A 24,394-nucleotide genomic window follows, 5' to 3' on the forward strand; every position below is an offset into this window, starting at 1 on the left:
CTCTCAAAAATAAATAAAGGGGTGCCTGGGTGGCTTAGTCAGTTGAGCGTCTGACTTCGGCTCAGGTCATGATCTTACAGCTTGTGGATTCGAGACCCACATCAGGCTCTGTGTTGACAGCTCAGAGCCTGGAGCCTACTTCGGGTTCTGTTTCTCCCTCTCTCTCTCTCTCTGCCCCTTCCCCACTCACACTCTGTCTCTCTCTCAAAAAATAAAAATAAATAAATAAATAAATAATTTTAATATATAAATAAACATTTAAAAAAATAAAAAAGAAAATCTTTAAAATAATAATTAAAAAAGTAATTAAGAAATAAGAGGCATCTAACCAAACAAATTTGATTTTGTCACTCCTCTCTTTAAAATAATCTTGTGCGGGGCACCTGGGTGGCTCAGTCGGTTAAGCATCCAACTATAGCTCAGATCGTGATCTCACAGTTTGTGAGTTCAAGCCCCACATCAGCTGTGCTGACAGCTCAGAGCCTGGAGACTGCTTCAGATTCTGTGTCTCCCTCTCTCCCTGCCCCTCCCCTGCTCGCACTGTCTCTCTTTCTCAAAAATAAACATTTAAAAAATTAAAAATTAAATTAAATAATCTTATGCAGTTCTCTGTTACCAATAGGATAAAATCCAAAAACCTCAGTCTGGCTCTTGAGGCTCTTCACAACAAATGACAAACAACATATAGTGTATATGAAACACTGTACTGGGCACCACAAAAGAGTCAAAGAAGAAAGAGGCATAGGCATTGGCCTCTAGGAGCTCAAAATTAATAGGGGAAATAGGTACACTTTTAAATATCTCCAGCTGGGATAACTATAATAATGGAAATTCTGTCAAAAATATGGCAGAGAGAGAAAGTAAAGGACTAGTTATTTCCCATATGACCCAGCAATTCTATCATTCTACCCAAAAGAATTGAAAATAGGTATTCGAGCAAATGCTTGTACACAAATGTTCATAGAAGCACAGTTCACAATAGCCAAAAAGTAGAAACAAACAGATGTCCATCAGCTGATGAATGGACAAAGAAAGTTGGTATACCCATACAATGGAATATTATTCAGCCATAAAAAGGAATGAAATCTGATACTTGCTACAACCTGGGTGAACTTCAGAAACATTATGCTATAAGAACAAAGCCAGACACTAGAGGTCACATATTGTATGATTTCATTTATGTGAGATATCTAGTATAGGTAAATCCATATGGAGAAAAAGGAGATTAATGGTTGTCAGGAGCTGGGAATAGGGTGGTATGGACAGTGACTACCGAATAGGCATAGGGTTTCCTTTTGGGGTGATGAAAATATCTTGGAACTCCATAAAGGTGGTGGTTAGCTCACACTGTGAATGTGCTGTCACCAGGTTATACACTTAAAATGGCTAATGGTTACTTTTATATTATGTGAATTTTACCTCAGTTTACTAAAAAAAAATTAGTTATGCAGAGTGTAGACAGATAGGGTGGAGACAGCTTCACCAAAGAAGTCAATATTGAAAAAGGTAGAAGGTCAGTTGGAATTCGACCCAGTGATAGGATTGGGAAGGGCTTACAGGAAATAGGAACATAATTGGCAAAATCCTGGAGATTGAGGAATAGAGTTTGTGTTCTTGAAATGTCAACTCGTTTTTTCTACTTCTTGATTGTGGTGCAGAGGTGGTAACTGCCCACTACTCATTGATCAGATGTACTTACTTTGAAAGCGTATTGTTCTGTTCATTCCATTTTAAAAGACTTGTACCTCTTTTCCAGATCTGTGCGTTTCAGATGGTACCAAGGATTTTACCCTGCTGGCTCTCAGCCCGTGACATGGGCCATTGACAATGTCTATATTGGTCCCCAATGTGAAGAGATGTGTAACGGACATGGGAGTTGTATCAATGGAACCAAGTGTATATGTGATCCCGGATACTCAGGTCCAACTTGTAAAATAAGCACCAAAAATCCTGATTTTCTCAAAGATGATTTTGAAGGTAATCACTTAAAATAAGTTCTATGTAGCTTTGAAAAAGAACTTACATATTAAATGCAGGTAATTAAAAGAAGTGATCATTGAGGCACCTGGGTGGCTCAGTGGGTTAAGCATCCAACTCTTGATCTCAGCTCAGGTCTTGATCTCATGGTTGTGAGTTCAAGCCCTGCATTGGGCCCCACACTGGGCATGAAGCCTACTTAAAAACAAAAAAAGTAATCATTAAGTTCCACTTTAATATTTCATTATTTATCCTTACAATTGAGACCACCCATGCCTTAAGTTAGTTCTGAATTGTATAAGGTTCTTTTTTTGAAACAATGGTCAGTGAGAATGAACAAGACCATGATTGAGAAAACTAAAGCTATTTTCACCACTTTTTCTATCACGTGTAATTTATGATTAATGATAATTTTAGAAAATGTTTCCCCACTGGATGTTATATGTAAGCGATGAACCACGAGAATCTACCCCAAAAACCAAGAGCACACTTTACGCACTGTATGTTAGCCAATTTGACCATAAATTATATATTTAAAAAAAAAAGAAAAAGAAGAAAAAATGTCTCTAGAGGGTTAATCTTGGGTAGAGGGAACAAGTTTCCAGAAATGTAAATTCCTGTCATTGTTTGCCATCAACTCAATAAGCAGCCTCTCATTGCTTTCTGTACCTTGGTTTTATACCTAGAATCTAATGTCATTATGTATGATGGTAATGTTATAACGTAGAAAAAAAGGATATAACATGATGATAATGTTATACTCATATAACGATTGAAATTATTCACAATTAATTATATCCATTGGAGATATACTCTGATAAAACAATGGAAAAATATTCTAAGAGAACGTCTTGAACTAATGTCATGGCTATGTGTTTTAGGGTAGTGAGATTAAAAGCTTTTTTTTCTTTTCCCCAAGTTGCTTATAAAATTGTTATAATTATGGTTTTAAAGTACATTTTAATATTAGGTATATTAGGTATATCAATACGATGAAGTATGATGCAGCCATAAAAAGGAATGAAACACTGATGGATGCTACAACATGGATGAACCTTGAAAACATTATGCCACATGAAAGAAGTCAGACACAAAAGGCCACAAATCATATGACTTCATTAATGTGAAACCTCCAGGATAGTCAAATCCATAGAGACAAAAGGCAGATTAGTGATTGGCAAGGGCTGGATGAAGGGGAGGTGGGGAATGACTGCTTAATGGGTGTAAGGTTTTTTTTATGGGTGATGAAAAAGTTCTGGAGCTAGGTGGTGGTGATGGTTGCACAATGTGAATGTGAATGTACTAAATGCCACTGAGTTGTTTGCTTTTAAAATGTTGGAGGGAAGCCTGGGTATCTCAGTGGGTTAAGTATCCAACTTCAAGCTCAGGTCATGATCTCATGATTTGTGGGTTTGAGCCCCGCATCAGGCTCTGTGCTGACAGCTCAGAGCCTGGAGCCTGCTTAGGATTCTGTCTCCCTTTCTCTCTGCCCCTCCCCCACTTATGCTCTGTCTCTGTCTCTCTCTCTCTCTCTCTCTCTCTCAAAAATAAATAAACATTAAAATTAATAATAATAAGGGGCCTGGGTGGCTCAATCAGTTAAGGTCATGATCTCATGGTCTGTGAGTTCGAGCCCTGCATTGGTCTCTGTGCTGACAGCTCAGAGCCTGGAGCCTATTTCAGATTCTGTGTCTCTGTCTCTCTGTCTCTCTGTCTCTCTCTCTCTCTCTCTCTCTCTCTCTGCCCCTCCCCACTCATGCTTTGTCTCTCTCTCTCTCTCTCTCTCTCTCTTAAAAAAACATTAAAAAATTTTAAATAATAAAATATTGGAAAAGATAAATTTTGTGTTGTGTGCATTTTACCACAGTCAAAAAATTCTCTAGATCTAAGGTAAGTATCCAAAGAGATTTATAAGGACAGTATTTAGAAAATATTAAATTACTCTGTAATGTCTCCCATTAAAACTGTGTTTTTTAAAAATATTTTATAACACCTGCCTGATACTGTCCTCAGAGTAGCAAAGATACAATCAAAAAGCCAATGGAAAAGCTACATTATGCTCTTACTTTTGGCCGGAATCACTCTCTGACCAGCCAGTGTCATTTTCTGCAGCATAGAAGAGCAGAAAGGAAGGACCCATTTGGCTAGACCATAGATACTCAGAAAAAGCCTTCTTCCCCCTTCTATCATGTGGACCCTTAAATTATCCAGCTAAGTTTAAACAATTCACACAAGCTAAACTGTTGAAGAGACCTCTTATCCCAAAATCTATGACTTCGATATTTATGACTTTGTATTTCAAAACTACATAAGGCCCTTGTCCTTTAAAAAAGAATATGCCTATATTTGTGGTCATAGGTAAATCACATTTACCGCTTTTTTTTTTTCAGGTCAGCTAGAATCTGATAGATTCTTATTAATGAGTGGTGGAAAGCCATCTCGGAAGTGTGGAATCCTTTCCAGTGGAAACAACCTCTTTTTCAATGAAGATGGCTTGCGCATGTTGACAACACGAGATCTGGATTTATCACATGCTAGGTAAACATTTTGGGATGCTATTGAGAAACCACATTGTGATAGAGAGTAACAGAACATAAGTGCATCAGAAAGAAGCAGACATGTGAAGGGCAAGGCTATCCATGGGACATGCTGAGCTGCTGTCTTATCTAAGACTCCATTAAGACATGATGTACATAATTTCTATTCTAAAACAGAGAGCTTTGCAAAATAAACTAGATCAGAAATGAAACATAGCTAAACAGACAAAAGTTAATATCAAGACAGTGATGGTTATAAGACAGTGACTAGGAAATGACAATGTTTAACTTCCTTTCACTTCCAGAAAATAATGTTGCATCTTTTTTATCCACCTTCCAGAGAATACTTTTCATGAGCACTTGGACTACGTGGAAAATTATCTACACCATGCTTAGTAAAAGCTTAACTGAAATACCATGCATCCTCCAATTATTCACAATTGATTTTATATCCATTAGCAGTTTAAGTAAAAAATATTTGAAGTGTAGCCTTATTCTTTGTAAGCCTTTCTTTCCAATGATTTGCTCCTGCTTTCTAGGTACTCATTTTCTGACTTGAGCACAGCCACTGAGAAACAAACATTTTAAACTGGCTCAGAGGATTATGTCCTGTCAAGATGTATATCCCTTGATCACTTGACGAGCCAAAAACTTAGCCAGGAAAATAAAGAAGACAACTTAACATGTGTAAAATGGAACCCTGACCTATTTTTTGCAAGTGAACAAAGAAGTCGTGTTTTTGTTTTTCAGAACATTTCAGAGAATCTTAAAATGTATCTCAACATATTTATCCTCCTCTTTCACCTAAATCTTTTATTTTGTTGAATTATAAATTTGAGCGTGCCTCATAAAAATACAATTCTGTGAGATAATCTTACTATTATAGAAAGCAAGATTTTATTTATCTTCATCCTATTTTAATGCATATGGTTTAATTTGATGCTTTTTATTTCAGATTTATCATTAGCAGCCAAGTTCTCTAATTTAGAAATTATTAGATCTTTCCAAAATAATTCTGACATGGATTTGTCCATAACTAAATTAATATAAACATTTCCCAATACAATAGACAATAGGCTAAAAGGCTTTTTTCTGTAAATGTTATTGTTTTTATAGTTCTAAACGTCACTAGGCACTATGTATTTTTTTTCATTAATCCAGTGTTAAAAAGCTCCATTATTTATCTCATCTCAGTAGCATGCTGTGTGGGATTTGCATATATTGACCTCAAAATGCTCCATGTAAAATCCCAATTTTCTTGGGGTTATGAGATAAATGAGTGCCCAGTTAATGGAGATGGGGGAGGGGAGGAACCCATGAAGAATGCATGGTTTTATATATGGAACTGATAACTTTCATTATGAGCCCCAATATGCTGCCTGTGTTTGACATGCATACATAATTGGGTGTATGTGTTGGGTTACACATGAAATTTATTCTGCATTACCAGCTAGCATAGCGGCCAGACCAGGCACCAGCCGCTTGCCTGCCAAAGATAACATGTGAGCTAGTTTTCCTTGGCACCCCAGCTGGTTGCTGCCACTCTGTCCACTTCCCTGCCAGTTGGAAAGGCTGCCACTGGCTGGCCGCCATGATTCTCGATGGCCAGTCTCATCCATCCCAGACCCAGCAATAGTCAGAGGCTGGCACAGCCCACTATTACCACCACCCCATACTCACTTTCCTGCCCCTGGCACAAAAGACAGAAAAGAGGCCCAGGCTCGACACACCTCTTCCAAAAGATGCCTGGTCTTTCACAAAGAGGTGCTACAACTGCTGAATTTAAATGTGTCTCCCCAAAACCAATAACATGAGATCTGAAAAACTGGTAAGACCTGAAAATGGATGATTTCGCCAATTAACAGCATAAACTACATTCATAGCATTCTTCCAGCTTCAGATACTAAGGACAAATTTGTCTTAAATAGATAGCAATACACACTCCCAAACTTGAAGAGGCTTTGGACCCCTCCCATCTTCTTATAGAGTAACAACAGGATTGGGGAATGCTCAGTTCCCTCAGACTCTCCTCTGTGGAAGGGTACAAAATATAAACTTGAGTACAGAATTGCCTTTTTTTCATTTCATTAACTCCCTTACATTAGCAAGGAAAATTGGGATTTGAAATGATTGCTTTAGACACTTGTTAAATCATCATATTCTTTAAAACCGTGCACTTTCCCCGTATTACCCTGTGTGCTTGTCTTATGTTAATAGTGTGCATTTCTCACTGAAGTGAAAAAATCTACAGTAAACTTTACTCATGTCAGATTTGTGCAGTTCTTCATGAGGCTGGGATGTGGTAAAGGTGTTCCTGACCCCAGGAGCCAACCCGTGCTTCTACAGTATTCACTCAATGGCGGCCTCTCATGGAGCCTCCTTCAAGAGTTCCTTTTCAGCAACTCCAGCAACGTGGGCAGGTACATTGCCCTGGAGATACCCTTGAAGGCCCGTTCCACTTCTACTCGCCTCCGCTGGTGGCAACCATCTGAAAATGGGCACTTCTACAGTCCCTGGGTTATCGACCAGGTCAGTCCACTCAGGATTAACTATTGTAATGTTTGGCACTTGAGCTGCATGTGGCCTACAAAGCATCCAGTCTGGCCCCCTCGCTCAGTAGAGGAAGCCCAGGACCAACAATTGAATGACTTGCCCAAGGGCATACAGCTAGATTAGATATGGCAGTTAGCTTCCTTTCCTTCTCTTTTCCTTCAATTGCCTGAGCCTATAAAAACCAGCAACACAACAGAAGGCCCAGGTCCTGCTCATAGAGAATTCTGCCATATGGATAGAGGGACTTTATCAAGTGTGATGCGAGGTTATAATTCTCTTAAAAGGAAAATGTGCAAATTAGCACTGGTACCACATGCAGTAGTTTACAAATCTTCGTTCCTAGCCTTTGAAGAAGAAATAAGTAAATCTTCCTAACAGCCTCATGGACACTTCTAAACGATCTTCATACATAATAAAATGCATATCAAATAGATCCCAAAGAACCTGTTAACAAATGATAGAATCCATGCAAAAAATTGGAACTGAAATGCTTTAGGATACAACTGTCCTTAAATAGAAATTTCACATGGAAAATAATCACATGTAAGCCAACTTTTGCTTTCCCAGCTTGGGTGCATGTAGTTTCCAAAGGCACAATTTGGCCCATGAAGGCTGTGAATGGTTTTGTCAATACTTCAATTTGTTTTCTGTAGCTTCTTGCCAGATGGGCAAGCAGACCACATAAACAAAAGCATTCTGAAAGGCCCCAAACAGTATGCTTGCTGTATGATGCCAGTTTTGAGCAATCTGACAGATAAAAACAAACAAAAAGACGGAACTCTTCTTGTCTCTTGAAACCATATTAAAAATTTGTTTTCTTGAAAATACATTTCAGATTCTGATTGGAGGAAATATTTCTGGTAATACAGTCTTGGAGGATGATTTCACAACCCTGGATAGTAGGAAATGGCTGCTTCACCCAGGAGGCACCAAGATGCCTGTGTGTGGCTCTACCGGAGATGCCCTAGTCTTCATTGAAAAGGCCAGCACCCGCTATGTGGTCACCACAGACATTGCTGTGAATGAGGATTCATTCCTGCAGATAGATTTCGCTGCCTCCTGCTCAGTCACAGACTCCTGTTACGGTAAAAATTCCATTTCCGGGTAGAGGAACATTACCCCATTTCTGGGTAGAGATAGATAGACAGACAGACAGACAGATAGATAGAGATAGATAGATATAATAACCCCTAATATATCTCTTGTTGGAAAATCCAGAATTTTCTTGTACGATCAGATTTGCAGAATTATAACTCTCATCACATAGAGAATGCCAGAATAAGCCATAGGATTTACACATAAATTTGCATTTGCATAGGTTTTAATTCATAGGGCTTTAGATTAGTCTGGTTACTGTCTTCTTTCCAACTCCCCAGGAATCATGACATTTTGTTGTTCCCATTTTGCCTTATACTTTTCGCCATTCTAGGTCATAGCATATTCTAGGCCACCCTCATTGTGACCAGTTTGCATCCTCAAGGTTGTATACACACACACTCCTACTCACACATGACTTGCACACACACACACACACACACACACACACACACACACACCTATCCTAGGAGATATAAAAACTGACATCATTGCATACTTGGAGCCTTCACTGGAATGCAAACCTGTTGGGATTCTGGTAGTCTTCCAGCCTTTTACCACCCCTTATCATTCTTCCTCCAAGAGATACAAACTAGAATGTTCACAAGGACCTTGTTCTGTTTTAGATTCTGGGGGGCCAACATCTGACAAATTTGGTTACTTCCAAGGTCTTACAAAATCCAGATTTTTCATATTTCTGTTAGTTTGAACTTAGTGGACATATCTTAAGGGGACTCCCAGAAGTGCAGCTTCTACCTCAGGATCGATTAGTCAGCACTAACCTAGTCAGCAGGGGTGGAACATGGAAAAGTATAAGGTACCCATCTGTCTTCAATAGGTCTAGTTGAGGGGATACTTCCAAAAGTTAGAGTGCAATAAATGACAAAGTCAAGTGCTCTGTGGATTGGTGCTGATGCCAAATGTGATGAGAGCTCAAAGGAGAGTGAGATGACCAATGGATGGCCAATCCAAGGAGTTTGGGAAGATTTCACAAAGAAGCTGTCTCAAGTGGGCATTGATGGTTGCAGTGGATTTGAAGAGTGAATAGAGAAGAAAGGACACCCCAAGCTAGGCTGGCAGCATAAGCAAAGAGACAGAGGTGGGGGTCCTCCTAGTCCATGTCGAAAGCCATGAGCAGACCTGCCTGAACAGGCAATATTTGCATCTAGTGGAGGAGAGGAAAGTGCTGATTTTGAAAATGGAAAAGGGTGGTAAGGTTCTAGATGCCTACTCCCTCAGTAGCATAAGAAATGGATGGGAACCCAAGGAGGTAAGCTATGACACAATAGGCCTGCACTAGCACCAGGACTGACACTCTACCCTCCTGTGTACTTTCTACTATAGGCTGGCACAGCCTCTTGAGAAAGGTTGAACTAAATGACAAAATCAAAGACGAAAGCAGAGATGGATAAGCAGAGTTGCCAACTAAGAAGAGCCTTACAAGGCACATACAAGAATTTATAGGGGCACCTGGGTGGCTCAGTTGGTTGGGCATCCAACTTTGGCTCAAGTCATGATCTCACCGTTCGTGGGTTCAAGCCCCGCGTCAGGCTCTGTGCTGACAGCTCAGAGCCTGGAGCCTGCTTCCGATTCTGTGTCTCCCTCTCTCTCTCTCTCTCTGCCCCTCCCCACTCATGCTCTCTCTCAAAAATAAACATTAAAAAAAGATTTGAAAAATGTTTTAAAAAGTTTAAAAAAAAGAATTTGTACCTGACAAGGACATGAATAAAAGGACTCAAGTGCAAAGAAGCGGCATGGTGTGTTTCTGGGAGATGAGCCCAAAAGCTGATGAAGGTGGGTAGGCAAGAATCCCAATAAGGAAGCCTCAGTGGTAATCTCCAGAGGAGGTGGCATGAAGAGAAATAAGATGGATAATATTGATGTGAGACAATGCAAACAAAAAGGAAAGAAGCAGAAAATCTCACAACCAGCTGACAGTTTGAACACAGAGGGTAAAGAAGAGAGAAGAGTAAAATTTCTAAAATAATTTATAAATTTTGAACCCAGAAAACAAGTGCAAAAGCATTGCCATTGATAGAATTTAGTAGTTAAGAGGGGCACCTGAATAGCTTAGTCAGTTAAGTGTCTGACTCTTAATTTTGTCTCAGGTCATGATCTCAGAGTTCATGGGATCAAGCCCTGCATCAGGCTCTGCACTAACAGTGCAGAGCCTGCTTGGAATTCTCTCTCTCCCTCTCTATCTGCCCCTCCCCTGCTTGTGCAATCAATCTCTCTCTCTCTCTCTCTCTCTCTCTCTCTCTCTCTCTCCCCCCCTCTCTCTCAAAATAAATAAATAAACATTTAAAAGAAAAGAATTTAGTAGTGAAGAAAAGATGTTTATTTATTAGGGAAAATGGTGAGTTTTTCTTTAGTTGGGGTAGAAGTCGTTTTATTTATTTATTTTTTTGTTTGTTTCAAGTTACTTACATTCTAGTTAGTTAACATATAGTGTAATATTGGTAGTAGAATTTAAGGATTCATCACATATAACACCCGATGCTCATCACAACAAGTTCTAGAAGTAATTTTTAGTGGAGATCCCCTGACTGAAGAGGACTTACAATATGGAAAGCAGGAACTTTTTCTATACTGTGCACCCACAATAGGCCAGCATCCGGTGCAGTGCCAGGCTGAGCAAACATTTATTGAATTAATGAAATTGCTTGGAGACATAAAATTGGCAAATCTGGGCACACAGGTCATAGTTGAAGCCCAAGGAGTATACACATAAAACAGAAGACCAGAAATGGAGTCTGGAAGAATGCCCACAGCTGGGCTAGTTAGCACGGGAGTCACAGGAAAGTAAGAGCGGAGATTCAGAATAATGTCCTCCAAAAGAAAAGAAAGTTTCAAGAATTGGGGAATAATCAATAACATCCAACGCTGTAGGAAGAACAAGAACAATGAAGACTGAGATGAACCACTGTATTTAACTAGAAAAGGTTGCTAGGAACCTCCCTGAAGTGAGTGGTCCCACACTGGCTGTGCATGACAATCACCTGGGGAGCTTTAAATCTCCTGATACCTTGGCTGTGCCCCAGAAGAGTGAAATCACAATCCCTGGGGGTGGGACCCTGGCATTAGTAGTTTCTAACGGTACCCAGGTGATTTCAGTGTGCAGCCAAGATTGAGAATCACGGCCTTTAGAGGAAGCAATTTCAATACGGAGGTTGGGCCTGAAGCAGTTTCTAAAGACTTAAAGAGAAATACAAAACATAGAACATAAGTTGAATTTTTCAGAAGAAGAAAAAGAAAAGTATCTTTTCATAGACCCACAGCCTGACTGCCTTCTTTGGCACAAGTTACATGTCCTTCAGGTCCCTCCTGATACTTCTCTTATTTCCCAGTATATTCCACAACACAGCAGAGCAGGATAAGAGCGAAAGAGATTTTGCAACTTGTAAGAAGTTTAACCTGTATCAGGAGCAAAACTGGCATTATTGGTCAGGATCCCTATTGAATGGTCAAATTTAAGGAAAGTTGCTCAGTTTTTTAAAACTTTTTAAAAAGTAATCATTAAAATATATGGTTACTATGTTTGTATTTGTATGTTAACTATTAAATAGATACCATATAGTTACAGTACCTCAAATTATATATAGTTTGTATAATTTTATAATATATTGTAACTATTAGATTAAACAATAAATATATATATATATAACTATCATTACTGTTGCTTTAACTACATATAAACAATGGTTTTGTTATGCTTGTTCTGAAAGTTTCTCACTATAAGGAGTGATGTAGGAAAATTTATGTTTCACTTGATCATACCCCCTTAAAAGAAAATTTATTTTAATCTGGAAAGTGAAAAATAATAACTAGTATTGTATGGAAGGAAAAATCAAACCGGGAAACATTTCAAAATAGGAAACATAAATACTGAGGAAAAATCAAATTGACATCTGAGTGAAATTAAAACATAAGAAGATATAAGTATTTACCGTTCCTGGGTCTACATACATGTATTGATATTCAGAATGGTGTTTCCTGTTTCAGCTATTGAATTGGAATACTCAGTAGACCTTGGATTATCATGGCACCCATTGGTAAGGGATTGTCTACCTACCAATGTTGAATGCAGTCGCTACCACCTGCAGCGGATCCTGGTATCAGACACTTTCAACAAATGGACCAGAATCACTTTGCCTCTCCCTCCCTATACCAGGTATGGATGCTTCTGCATGTAGGGAACCCAAATCTGATATAATTTGTCATATCAGCTTTTAGGACAAGTTTAAATGAGATATATGCAATTTTGCTATTGATTGATGGTATTGCCAGCCATGAATGAACAAGGTGATCTTAGTAAGCAAAATAAGGGCACCTGGCTGGTTCAGTCAGTAGAGCATGTGACTCTTGATCTCGGGGTTGCGAGTTTGAGCTCCACACAAAGCATGGAGTTTACTTTTAAAAATAAGCAAAATAAGGGGCAGCTGGCTGGCTCAGTCAGTGAAGCATGCAACTCTTGATCTTGGGGTCTTGTGTTCAAACCCCATGCTAGGTGTAGAGCTTACTTTAAAAAAAGGAGGAATAAAAAAAAATAAGCAAAATAGAAGCCAGTTTTTGTGGTGACATTGTTCTGGTTTTTTTTCCCAAAAGCCAGGCCTATACTGACTTTTATTTCTAACACTTTTAAAGAATGGCATATGCAAGAAAACAGTATATGGATCAGTGAGAGTCTCCGACTTGATTCACTTAAATTTAAAACAGGCACATTGCATACAGAATAGGTTTAAATGGAGTCTGTTGTTAGACTACTGTAGGTACAGCAGTGAGTGGTGTCATATCAATAGATAGAGCAAATAAGTGTGTATTAAAATTATTGTCTGCTTTTGAAATTTTATTTTAAACAGTATCTTGAGAATTACCACCTGGAGCTTCTTTTATATGAAAAACAATTATGAATGTGTCATTCATTGAGTCCATAAGAAATGGTGGTGGCTTAATAAAATTGCCTGGAAAGTGCTTTGAGTTATACAGAGAATTCACCTTGCCTACTGGATGGTGTTCCCTGACCCTCTCTCTTTTCACTATCCAAGGAGGTGCTAATCATAGGAAAGCTTTAAAATCTTGATGGGAAATTCTGTTCCCTCCCCCCCCAAAAAAATGGCAATCAGTTGTTGCCGTTAAGACAGAAGCAAAGCAACCAGTGCAATTATGTGGAACGGGAGTTACAGTTTGGGCTCATTATTGGTCCCTCGCTTCCCCACAAATGAAGAATGAATAAATCTTCCTAGCAAATGATCATAAAATTCAACTATTCATCTAGGACATAACTTTTCTTGGGATTATCATAAATGAGATGGTTTCAGTTACTAACAGCCTAAGGCCCCTCTACAATTGCTGGCTCAGAGCTACGAGACTATATTAACTGTCAGTAGAGTTGCCAAGTTTAAATGAGATACGTGAGATTTTGTTGCTCGTTAAAGGTATTGCCATGCATGAATTATTAAGGTGATCTTAATAAGTAAAATAGAAAAAAAAACTCCATTAAGGCAACAGTCTTTTAAGGCTTTATGAATTCTGTGAATTATTACCCTGCTACTTGGTAGCATTTTGCAAATAAAAGACATTCTAAGATTTACTCCAGCTAGTGATTATACCCTTGACTTTTCTACTCAAGAAAGGTAATTATTCCTCCTCTTTTAATATATCTTTTAATTGTCTTTTGCACCTACCCATAAGAATTTGGCCCTTTCAAATGATAAGTTGAGAAATCTGATGAGCATCCCTTTCCTCTTGTTACCATATTGAAAATATGCACTGCTTATTGTACTACTCTCAAAGCCCCTGTTATACAGTGGTCTTAAAGGTGGTCCTGCCTTGTAACAAGGCCTTTTAGATAATTCAGACAGAAATGCACATGGATGGAGCCCAAGCCAGACCTACTTCTTATTGTGCTCTGCCCTATGCCAGAGATGAGGAGAACAGTGTGCCAGACTCAGAACACTTTGTCTCACACAGAACTTAGCATAGCTATACTCTATCTGCTCTTATATCCAGCTACTTTTTAAATGTGGTACCTCTTTGTCTTGAGTTCACTTAACTGCCTCCACATTTGCAAAGTATTGCGACACCTATGTTTACTTTGCTCTCTAGAATTGAGAATTTCAGCTCGTAGCTCTTCACCATAAACAAACATGATGCTGATGACTTAAAGCCATCTGCTCAGTAGGGGTGAGGAGTGACAATGTGCCGGTGGTAGTTTTGTCCACCTGTTCGCTTATCATAGGACCACAAGGCTAGGGTTCCAGTATTGTTGACACAGTGGTAGTTAAGAGTCAACTGAGGTTGGTTATCCACAAATTGACACAAAATCATTACCCAAACTAAAATGGCCGGTAGTTACCAGTAGCAATTATTCATTCACTTATTCATTAAACAAATATTTTTTGAAGTGTTTAATTGGATGCTAGGTCTGTGTGAGGGGGATGAACTTACCCCTGCCTCAACAAATTTTCAGTCCAGTGGGAAAAAGAACTATTAACCAGAAACCAGCAGTAATCACAGAAGTAAATAAAAAATTCAACTGTGGTAACTGATGGAGGACAGTTGCATGATGCTGAGAGATGATATGTCCTAGGGAGATTTGCCTTTATCAGGAGAGTCAAGGACCACTTTCTGGAGGAAAGCATAATTGAAGTAATAGATAAAGGGTGGATAGGAATTGACTAGGGGAACAGTAGGGGGAAGTGTTCCAGGCAAGGAAAACAACCTGTGATAGGAAATAGCAGGCATATGTGAGACACTGAAAGAATGTATCAGATCTAGAGAGAGAGCGGAGTGAGATGGAGTGAGACCATGAAGAGCCTTGTAGGTCTTACTGAAGATCTGGGGATGGTTACATAGGTGCCTAAAAGCCTGCTGAAGTGCCCCAGGAATAGGGGGACATGCTCAGATTTGCATCAGAAAAGCGTATTCTAACTGGAAAACAAATTGGGGAGGATACGAGTAGCTGTAAGGAGACTTCTAGAGGCAGTAAGTGCTGGAAGCTTGGAGTAAGGTGCAGGAGACATGAAGACAAGTGGAGAAATTCAAGAGAAATAGAAGTGATAAAATTAAGTTTAATGATGAAATGGACGTGAGAAGGTGAGGGGAGGGGCAATGTTGAAGATGACTGTGGTTTCTGAGTTGAACTGAATGGATGCTGCTACATTTCACTGGGAAGGGGGCCCTGAGAGTAAACACAAGAGACATTACACTCTGCTCCAGACATTTCTATGTTAAAACCTAAATAAGCTGCTATAGATCGAATCATAGTTTCTATTACTCCCATATACACTGCTTAAGTTAGATCTTACTAGAGAGAAATAAATGAGTGGAAAGCATTGTGTTTTAGTGGAGAGTTCCAGCTTTTCAGCCCTGTGAGCTTTTAAGGTAGTCATTCCATGTCCCAGAGTTGCAGGGTCTTCATGTGAAAAATGAGACTTTTTGCTGTATAAAAATCTAATAAATGGGGCTGCCAGGGTGGCTCAGTGGTTATGCATTCTGATTCTTGATTTCGACTCAGGTCACGGTTTGTGAAATCGAGCCCCATGTCAGGCTCTGCACTGACAGCACAGAGCCTGCTCGGGGTGCTCTCTGTCCCTCTCTCTCTGCCCCTTCCTTGCTCTCACACTCTCTCAAATAAACATTTAAGAAATCTAATCAATGTGCATGGATGAGTTTGGGACATTGTAAGTATTTATAAAATGTAAATCATTTTTACATCTATGAGTTAACAACATAATCATACTTGTTAAGCATAGCACAAGTTTATTATCAGACTTTACCTTCAGTCAGACTAAGAAGTCTTCCTAAGCTCACTTAACAAGAGCAAACCCATGGTAATGGTAGGACACTGTCTTAAGTTCCTGCCCTGGAGGGGGTTACCATCTCATTGGAGAAAAATAGACAACTTAAAAATAAAACACGCTGTATATAATTGAGAGCTTCAATGAGGAATGGGCTACAAATTGGAGACAATGTTGAATGTGGGAGTTAGAGAGGGTTTCATGGAAGAGATGGGTCGTGGCCTAAAGGATGGCTAGGAATTAGGTGGGTAAGGAGAAGGACATTTCTAAATTAGGGAAACAATGTGAACAGGGTTCATGAGCCCGGCAAGAGCCCAGGAGTTGCTGGTGAAGGCAGCGGGCTCATATCTGGATGCTCTGGAAAGTTGTTTGTTAGTGGAGTTGGCTTAACTATCACAGGCACTGAAGAAAGATAGAGGAGTTTAGACTTGTCGGAAAAATGAACTATGGTGGATTTCGAGCTGAGAATATTCTTCCAAGAAAAAAACAATTGGGAGAACAGAGAGGCAAGTAAGAGAAAGTGGCAAAGGCATTGTGATAATGACTCCCATGAAGTCACAAGGGTCTGGGCTACAGCTAACAAGCAGGGGATGGGATGGATATTACAGGACATTTCAAAGAAAGAATTGATAAAACTCACCAGATTTTTCTCCCTTGCACCCATCCGGAGACGACTGTAAAGTTTGAAGCCCTTGAGAGTGGTGAGAAGTGGGGAGGAAGCAAAAGTTGATCCCAGGAGGGACAATGTGGCAAATTCAACCCAATGATGCTGAATTAAATGTGGTGACTAAAAATACAAATGGAAACATCCATTTGACAGAAATATGAAGTTCAGAGCCCAGGGAAAGATAATAAACTTTGGAGGCATGAGCATAGAGGTGATAGGCAAAGCTGTAAAACTGGAGCAGTTCAACTTGGGAGAGCATTCAAAAGGAAAAGGAAGGATCCTTAAATTTAGTAGCAGATTGAGTGGAAATAGTTCTTAAAGGGACCATGAGGATATACTCAGGGGAGTTTAAGAAGAATCAGAAGAACGTGGTATCCAAGAGCAAGTAAGAATAGAATATCAAGGGGCGCCTGGGTGGCTCGGTCGGTTAAGTGTCCGACTTCAGCTCGGGTCATGATCTCACGGTCTGTGAGTTTGAGCCCCGCGTCGGGCTCTGTGCTGACAGCTCAGAGCCTGGAGCCTGCTTCCGATTCTGTGTCTCCCTCTCTCTCTGCCCCTCCCCTGTTCACGCTCTGTCTCTCTCTGTCTCAAAAATAAATAAACGTTAAAAAAAAAAAAAAAAAGAATAGAATATCAAGTAGGAAGAGGTGGCCATCAGTGACACACGCTATAGAGTAATGGAAAAAAAGTTTCACAATAAATTTGCTAGATTTTTCCATAAGGAGATAGTCAGTGACCTTCAAAAGAAAACTTTCAGTAAGATACTGGAAATAAATAAAGCTTGTCTGGCCCCAGAGCCCATGGGCTTAACCAGTATATTAGTTCTACATTTAAAAAAAATTTTTTTTTAATGTTTATTTATTCGTGCGAGAGAGAGACACAGAGCATGAGTAGGGGAGGGGCAGAGAGAGAGGGAGACACAGAATCCAAAGCAGGCTCCAGGCTCTGAGCTGTGGGCACAGAGCCTGACGCGGGGCTCAAACCCACAGACTGTGGATCATGACCTGAGCCAAGTCGGCGCTTAACCGACTGAGCCAGCCAGGCACCCCTATTAGTTCTACATTTTTATTGCTTGCCTAAGAGATACAGTCCTCGAAGAAATAGGAAGAGAGAATGCAGGAGTTCTTGAGAGAGGCTGAAAAGGAGAGGAAGATACCAAAATCAATTTCATAGCCCCTAATTTGAATCTGCCTCCTCCTGTTTACTAACCCCAGATCTAAAAATAACAGGTGGCTCAAGTAGCATGGGTTCTTGAAATGTCACCTGAGAAGGAGGGTAAGTCAACAGAAGGGCAGGTAACTCAAATCCACTGAGAAAAGAGCAGGGGGTGGGTGCTGCCACTGGAAGGCTCAGGTGTGACTTGGCTATTTTAAGTCACAGTTTGAAGATGATCCATTCCCTCCTACCAGCCCTAATGACCTAGCAATACCACTGTCTTTAAAGATTAACTGCAACACTTTGGAAGCCAGATGGTTTTAGCCACAGCATGGACACTACTTAATGTTTGTGGGAAGTTTACAGGAAAAGTGATAAGCACGAGAAAGGGCAAAAAGATTGTGGAAGGATTGGGATAATGGAATGGGGTTAGAGGAGTCTCTACCTGTTTGCAGGTAAACAGATTTAGGGAGGGAGGATATTTTCAATGATAATCCCAACTATAACTTCAGAGAAAAGATATTTTGCTAAGAAAACCAAATAACTAAAGGTAGTATTCTGGGGGTTTGTCTTGGAGAAATATTCAAGGGAATTACAAGTTCATTTTTTTAAAGGAGGGATTTTTTTTTTTTAACTTGCCTTGGTATTATTTATCTCCATTGTTACTTTCAGTTTTCTAGTAAGTTCTGAAAGACTTTTTACAGACATTTGTTTTGCTGAACATCATGCTAAAATTTTTCAGTCAGGTCAAGGAAACCTTAGACTTCTCTTACGTCACCATTTTCTCATGCATCATGTTGATACTTTGAACATCATTGCTGTTGCTTTACCAAATTTCTGTTGGTGTTTCAGGACAACAGAACATAAAATAATTTCTTCTGGGGCACCTGGGTGACTCAGTTGGTTGAGCGTCTGACTTCAGCTCAGGTCATGATCTCACAGTTCATGGGTTCGAGCCCCGTGTCAGCCTCTGTGCTGACAGCTCAGAGCCTGAAACCTGCTTCAGATTCTCTGTCTCCCTCTCTCTGCCCCTTCCCTGCTTGTGCGCTCTCTCTCTCTCTCTCTCTCTCTCTCAAAAATAAATAAATAAATATAAAAAAATAATTTTGTTGGATGTAAACTATGGTACTATTGATTTTCACATACTGAATATGTCAATATTTGCACATTAAGACAATAAAATCTATTTCCATTTCCACTACAACAGAGAATAAAACTGTTTACAGAAATTCTGCATTCCAATAAGGTTTCTCTGTTGTCAATCTTGTTGCCAAAATTTTATTAGAGAATTTGAGACTTGGCTGTACTTCACCCATATTGCTATCTATGGATTCTTAAGATTGCTTTAACAATTAAATAGAAGTCATTCTCCTTTGAGAAGGTGTTTTAAAAATTATAGGAAATTCCTTTTATTTGAAGGATGGTCCAAAGTCTTTAATGCTGTCAGTAGGCCTACTCAGAACACTGTAGTTGTTAGTATCATTACTAATTATGATTCTCAGCGAAAATAATAAATCCTTATTTTACCAAAAAATAGGATAACCATTTTCTTTTCTTTGTAATCCTCAAATCAAAATTTTACTATGAATTTGAAGGGAGCACAGATTATTTTTGACTCACGTTTATCTATTTAAAACATAACAAAATTTAAGAAAATAGCAAACTATACTTCAATAGAGTCATCACCCAGCTTCAACTATCATTCAACTATTATTGACTTATGAGCAACCTTATTTTTCAATAGCACCACTCACTCCTGCCCCCCCCAATTTTGAAGGAATGCCCAGACATATCATTTCAACTGTAAATATTTTAGTATGTATCTCTAAAAGAGAACTTTAAAAAATGTAACTATGATATCATTATCACACCTAAAAATTAATGACAGCTTCTTATTCAATATTTACTTAGTACTCAGTATTCAAATGTTCCTGTTTGTCTCATGAAACATATTATCATTTTTTTTTTTCAAATTAGGATACAAATCAATATAATTGGCTGGCACCTCTCTAAGTATTCTTTAACCTTGAGGTCTCCCCGTTTACCTTTTAAGATGAGGACTAAGACACAGAAAAGTTACATGATTTTCCCCACAGACACACTGTGGCTGAACCAGGATTGTACCACAGTTTTCCATTTGTTCTCTGTCAAGGAAGAAATAAAGGCCATGTGGGGTGGCTTGTTGAAATTCTTCTATTACTAACTCTGTAATGTGCTTTCCACCCTAGTTCCAGAGCAGTATCATGAAGGATCTAGGTCACCTTATAAGGATACCTTACCTTTATCACGTTTGTTTGGGGTCAGAACCTGTGGTCTAAACACCTTATCCTCTCATTCAGACCCCAGTGTATTATAAGAAAATTAGAAGAAAAGAACATTGAATGACAGTATACATTCTTCATGGACAGATTAATGTTACCCAAAAATCCCAAAATGTTATAGTCATTTAGCATCCTACAATTTCCTAGTGTTAATTATTATCACCAAGGGGATTTTCTACTAAAAGATCTGGGATGCCTAAATTAAGTGCCCCCAGCTAGCTGCCAAATCAGTGGTCTTCTGACCTTTGCCTCCATTCAAGACAACCAGGGTTCTCAGTAACATCTCAGCTCCAGCAGGAGATGATGGTTCTAGATCCAGTTCTAAATGCAGCCCTTACACCTATGAAATGAGTCAGTTGTACAAAACAGTTTCTAAGAGTCAGCCTCTCATTTCCACCCCCAAAATTCAACTTCCTTCTTTCAGTCATAGTTCAGTGTCTTCTTCATGAGGATCTCCCCCAGAGCAGGGTCTTCATGTCCCCTGGGAGATGGCCCACCCCTTGAGAGCCCCTCACCATACATAACTCATTCACATTCCTGGTACCAAAGTTCAGACCTCCTTTCTAGAGCCTGCTTTTTCTCTAACTCTTATCTGTAGGTCATGGGCTGTGACCCATGGGTGCTCTCTGTTCAGTTGAGCTGATCTATGCTTCCTCCCAGGTATATACCTACAAGTGGAATTGCTAGGTCATATGCTGACTCCATGTTCAACATTTTGAGAAATGGACATGTTTTCCACAGCATCTACATCATTTTACATTCCCACCAACAGTGTATGAAGGTTCAGATTTCTCCACATCCCTGCCAATACTTGTTATTGCTGTCTATTTTTTTTATCATAGCTGTCCTCGGGGGTATGAAGTTGTATTTCATTTTGGTTTTGATTTTCACTTCTCTAGTGACTAGTGATGTTGAACATCTTTTCATACACTTATCAGCCATTCATATATCTCCCCTGGAATATTCTCTACTTTTATCTAACACAGAAAAATAGGATAATAGAGGAATTTTTTTCCACCATAAAGACAGGGCCTTGGCTACCAAGGGAAATATAGGACACATTTTGAAATGGGCATTGCAAAACTTCTAGCTAAACACAGAAGGCCAGGGGCTTCAGCTATGTCATTAACTTGCAGAAGTTAAGATAAATAGACTTGTGTGTACATACAGCAACAGTACACACAGCCTTCCATAGCTTGAAACGGCTGTTCATATTTAGGGGTAATGGTAGGGATAGGATTATCTTGTATAGGTTGAGATGGTTTTGAAAGGTTTCCTCACTGAGAATACATTGTAATAGTGAACCAAAAGATTCTTGCCCTCTCTCGGTTTTGTGAGTGCATCAATGTGACCTAGTGCAACTGGGCTTTGACTTCCCAATTGGTAGGATAAGACGGTTGGCTATATTTACTTGTCCTAAATATTTTATGTATCTCTGAGAGTAAAGGAAACATCAACCAGGAGTGAAAAGGTTTTTTTAAAAATTCTGTATAGTTCATATCAAAGGGCTTTTTCTCCTGATGATGATGATGATGACAATGAGAATGTCACCGGTAGAGTAATCTTAAGGAAAAGAGCAGATACGAAGACTCTTAAATGTGTATAGAAAACTATTAAAAGGTGTGGAGACAATGTGGGGAAAGGTTCCTGGGGAGAGAAATGATGGAAACCATACAGTAACATTTTTTAACTTCATAGCAGTGGATGTTCAATTATTAAACAACACTTATGGAGCACTTACTATGTGCTGTAGATGGAGAGAAAATGTTATAAATTCAGAAAAGAAGCAAGGGGAGACATTTCAAGGATATGGAAAAGGAGAAATATGCTCTGGGGCCATTTTCCCTCCAACTCCAAGAAGCAGCAGCTGGTAGTGGCCGTCATTATAAGGAAGCTTCAGGAAAATGATGACACCTGCCGAGGGATTTCACCAAGACACTCACAGGTCTTGGTAAACACGAGCTAATTAATTTTCACAACACCCTTGTGAGGTGGGAAGTAGCATTTTCCTAGTTTTACAGATGGGGAAGTGTCAGCACATAAACATAAATGATTTGGCCCCTTTACATAGTGAAGTTGTGACAGGGCTGGGAATAAGAAGTCCTGGAAATTCAACTTCCAGACCTTCATTTTTAACTTCTATTCCAATTCATCCCCTTAGTGAAAGTGTTTCCTTTTCCTGTAAAATAATATTGGATAATGTATTGACACTAGCTTTATGGATATATAATTACTTAGTGTAGTTATTCCCAAGAATATAAAATCATCACACTGGAGACAGGGCCTTAGACTAAGTCCTCCAAGTTAACCCCCTCATTATTTATGTTAAATTATTCACCATGGACATAGGATTTATTAGTACCAGAGAAAAGATTAGTGCCGTTCAATATCTTTACTCGTGGTGGCCAACTTCAGTTTTAGTACATTCTACACATGGGCTCCCACTGTTTCCTTTTCTGTGGAATGCCACAGAGTTGTACAAACTAAACATGTCATGGTTGGAAGTCCCCATAAAAGCTATCAACCCCAACAGTGCCTTTGCCTCCTAAATCTTCTGTACAGTCTCTCCATTAAGTGGCTGCCCAGACTGTGATTAAACACAACCAACGTTCAGACAGCCAAAACCTGCTAGGCAGCTCATGCCACCTCTCAGCTGCCCAGAGTTCCTCTCCCCATTTGACAGCCATCAGATCACTGCCCCTTCCACAGCTGATCCCCAGTCCCTACCTACCCACCCTACAAGATGTCTCTTATTTGATTCTTCCTGGCCATATCAATTGCTATCAACTTACTATTCTTTCAGTAAACATTTATGAAGCCCACCATCTATAGGCGTCACCAACCATAAAAAGATAAATAAGGAGAACAAGCCAACAGAGGAAACTATACATAAATAAGCCCTCTTTTTAAAAAATTTTTAATGTTTATTTTCAAGAGAGAGAGAGAGAGAGAGAGAGAGAGAGAGATACAGAGGGCTGGTAGGGGAGAGACAGAGAGAGAGGGAGACACAGAATCCAAAGCAGGCTTCAGGCTCCGAGATGTCAGCACAGAGCCCGATGTGGGAGTTTAACTCATCATGACCTGAGCTGAAGTCAAACACTTAACTGACTGAGCCACCCAGGCGCCCCCCATAAATAAACACCCTTAATAAAAAGTGATAAAGGCTTTGATGGAGCGTTATAAAACATTAGCAGAACAAACATTACTTGCCTACCCTCTATGAGCACTAGAGATACGAAACAATATAGAGATTATTTCCTGCCCTTCAGAAGTTTATAGTCTGAAAGAAAGGAGAAGAATGTAAGTGTTGACTCGTTATTAGAATCCAAGTAAGGATGGGGTGCCTGGGTGGCTCAGTCGATTGAGCATCTGACTCTTGATTTCAGCTCAGGTCATAATCTCACGGTTTGTGAGTTTGAGCCTGATGTCAGGCTCTGTGCTGGTGGTGCAGAGCCTGCTTGGGATTCTCTCTCTCCCTCTCTCTCTGCCCCTCCCCTGCTTGTGCTCTCTCTCTCTCTCTGCCCTTCTCAAAACTAAATAAACTTAAAAAAAATATTTTTAAAGAATCCAAGTAATGATGTGCTATGGAAATATGATATTCCACTGTACTATTTGTAAGATGCTGCCACATGTGATCTGTTAGTAATTTTCATCATTAAGCATTAACTAAACTAAACGGCACAGCCACTGACTTGCACAACCCCGGGGGGGCATCTTCCCACTGCTTCCTGTCAAAACGGTAGCCCCTGGATACCAACTCTCTGCACCTACTAAGTGCTAGGCACTGGGCACTGAGGGGATAATGTTGAAAAAAGGTAATAATGCTGCTCCCTGGTAACTTACACTTTTGAGGAGGAGACAGACATTCAAGAAATACATATGCAAATAAATATACGACTACAATTGTGATAATAAATGCTATAAAAGTAAAAGAACAGCTTGCTGTTCTTGGAATAAACATGATTTTTAAAGGGATCCAAAAGAAAATTTCTCTGTGAGGACCTGACGCAGCATCCAAGGCCTAAAGGACACATAAAGGGGAACCAGGCAGAGAGAGGAAGAACGTGCAGGCAGAAGGTGGGACAAAGTGTCATGAGCTCTGGGAACTGAGAGAAGGAACAGCACTCCAGAGTGGGTAGCCAGGATGCAGAGCTGGAGGATGCCCACCCCCCCCCCCCCCCGCCTCAGACAGCACCTCATGGACCAAGGCGGAGTTTGCGGTGGAAAGTTAAATGTCATAGGAAGCGATAGGAGGATGTTAGGTAGTCTGCTGGGAGCTGAGGAGCAAGA

General features: G+C 39.7%; 1 protein-coding gene across 1 annotated transcript in view; it reads left to right on the forward strand.

The window, feature by feature from the left end:
- Nucleotides 1-24,394, forward strand: part of RELN (reelin) — a 524,409-nt gene that overhangs the window by 451,913 nt on the left and 48,102 nt on the right. Inside the window, exons 42-46 of the mRNA XM_042964909.1 lie at nucleotides 1,757-1,977; nucleotides 4,368-4,515; nucleotides 6,785-7,043; nucleotides 7,903-8,152; nucleotides 12,165-12,333. Of these exons, the coding sequence (XP_042820843.1) occupies nucleotides 1,757-1,977; nucleotides 4,368-4,515; nucleotides 6,785-7,043; nucleotides 7,903-8,152; nucleotides 12,165-12,333 (1,047 nt within the window). The remainder of the gene's footprint in view (nucleotides 1-1,756; nucleotides 1,978-4,367; nucleotides 4,516-6,784; nucleotides 7,044-7,902; nucleotides 8,153-12,164; nucleotides 12,334-24,394) is intronic.

This window comes from Panthera tigris, chromosome A2, assembly GCF_018350195.1.
Source record: "Panthera tigris isolate Pti1 chromosome A2, P.tigris_Pti1_mat1.1, whole genome shotgun sequence".
Lineage (NCBI taxonomy): Eukaryota > Metazoa > Chordata > Mammalia > Carnivora > Felidae > Panthera > Panthera tigris.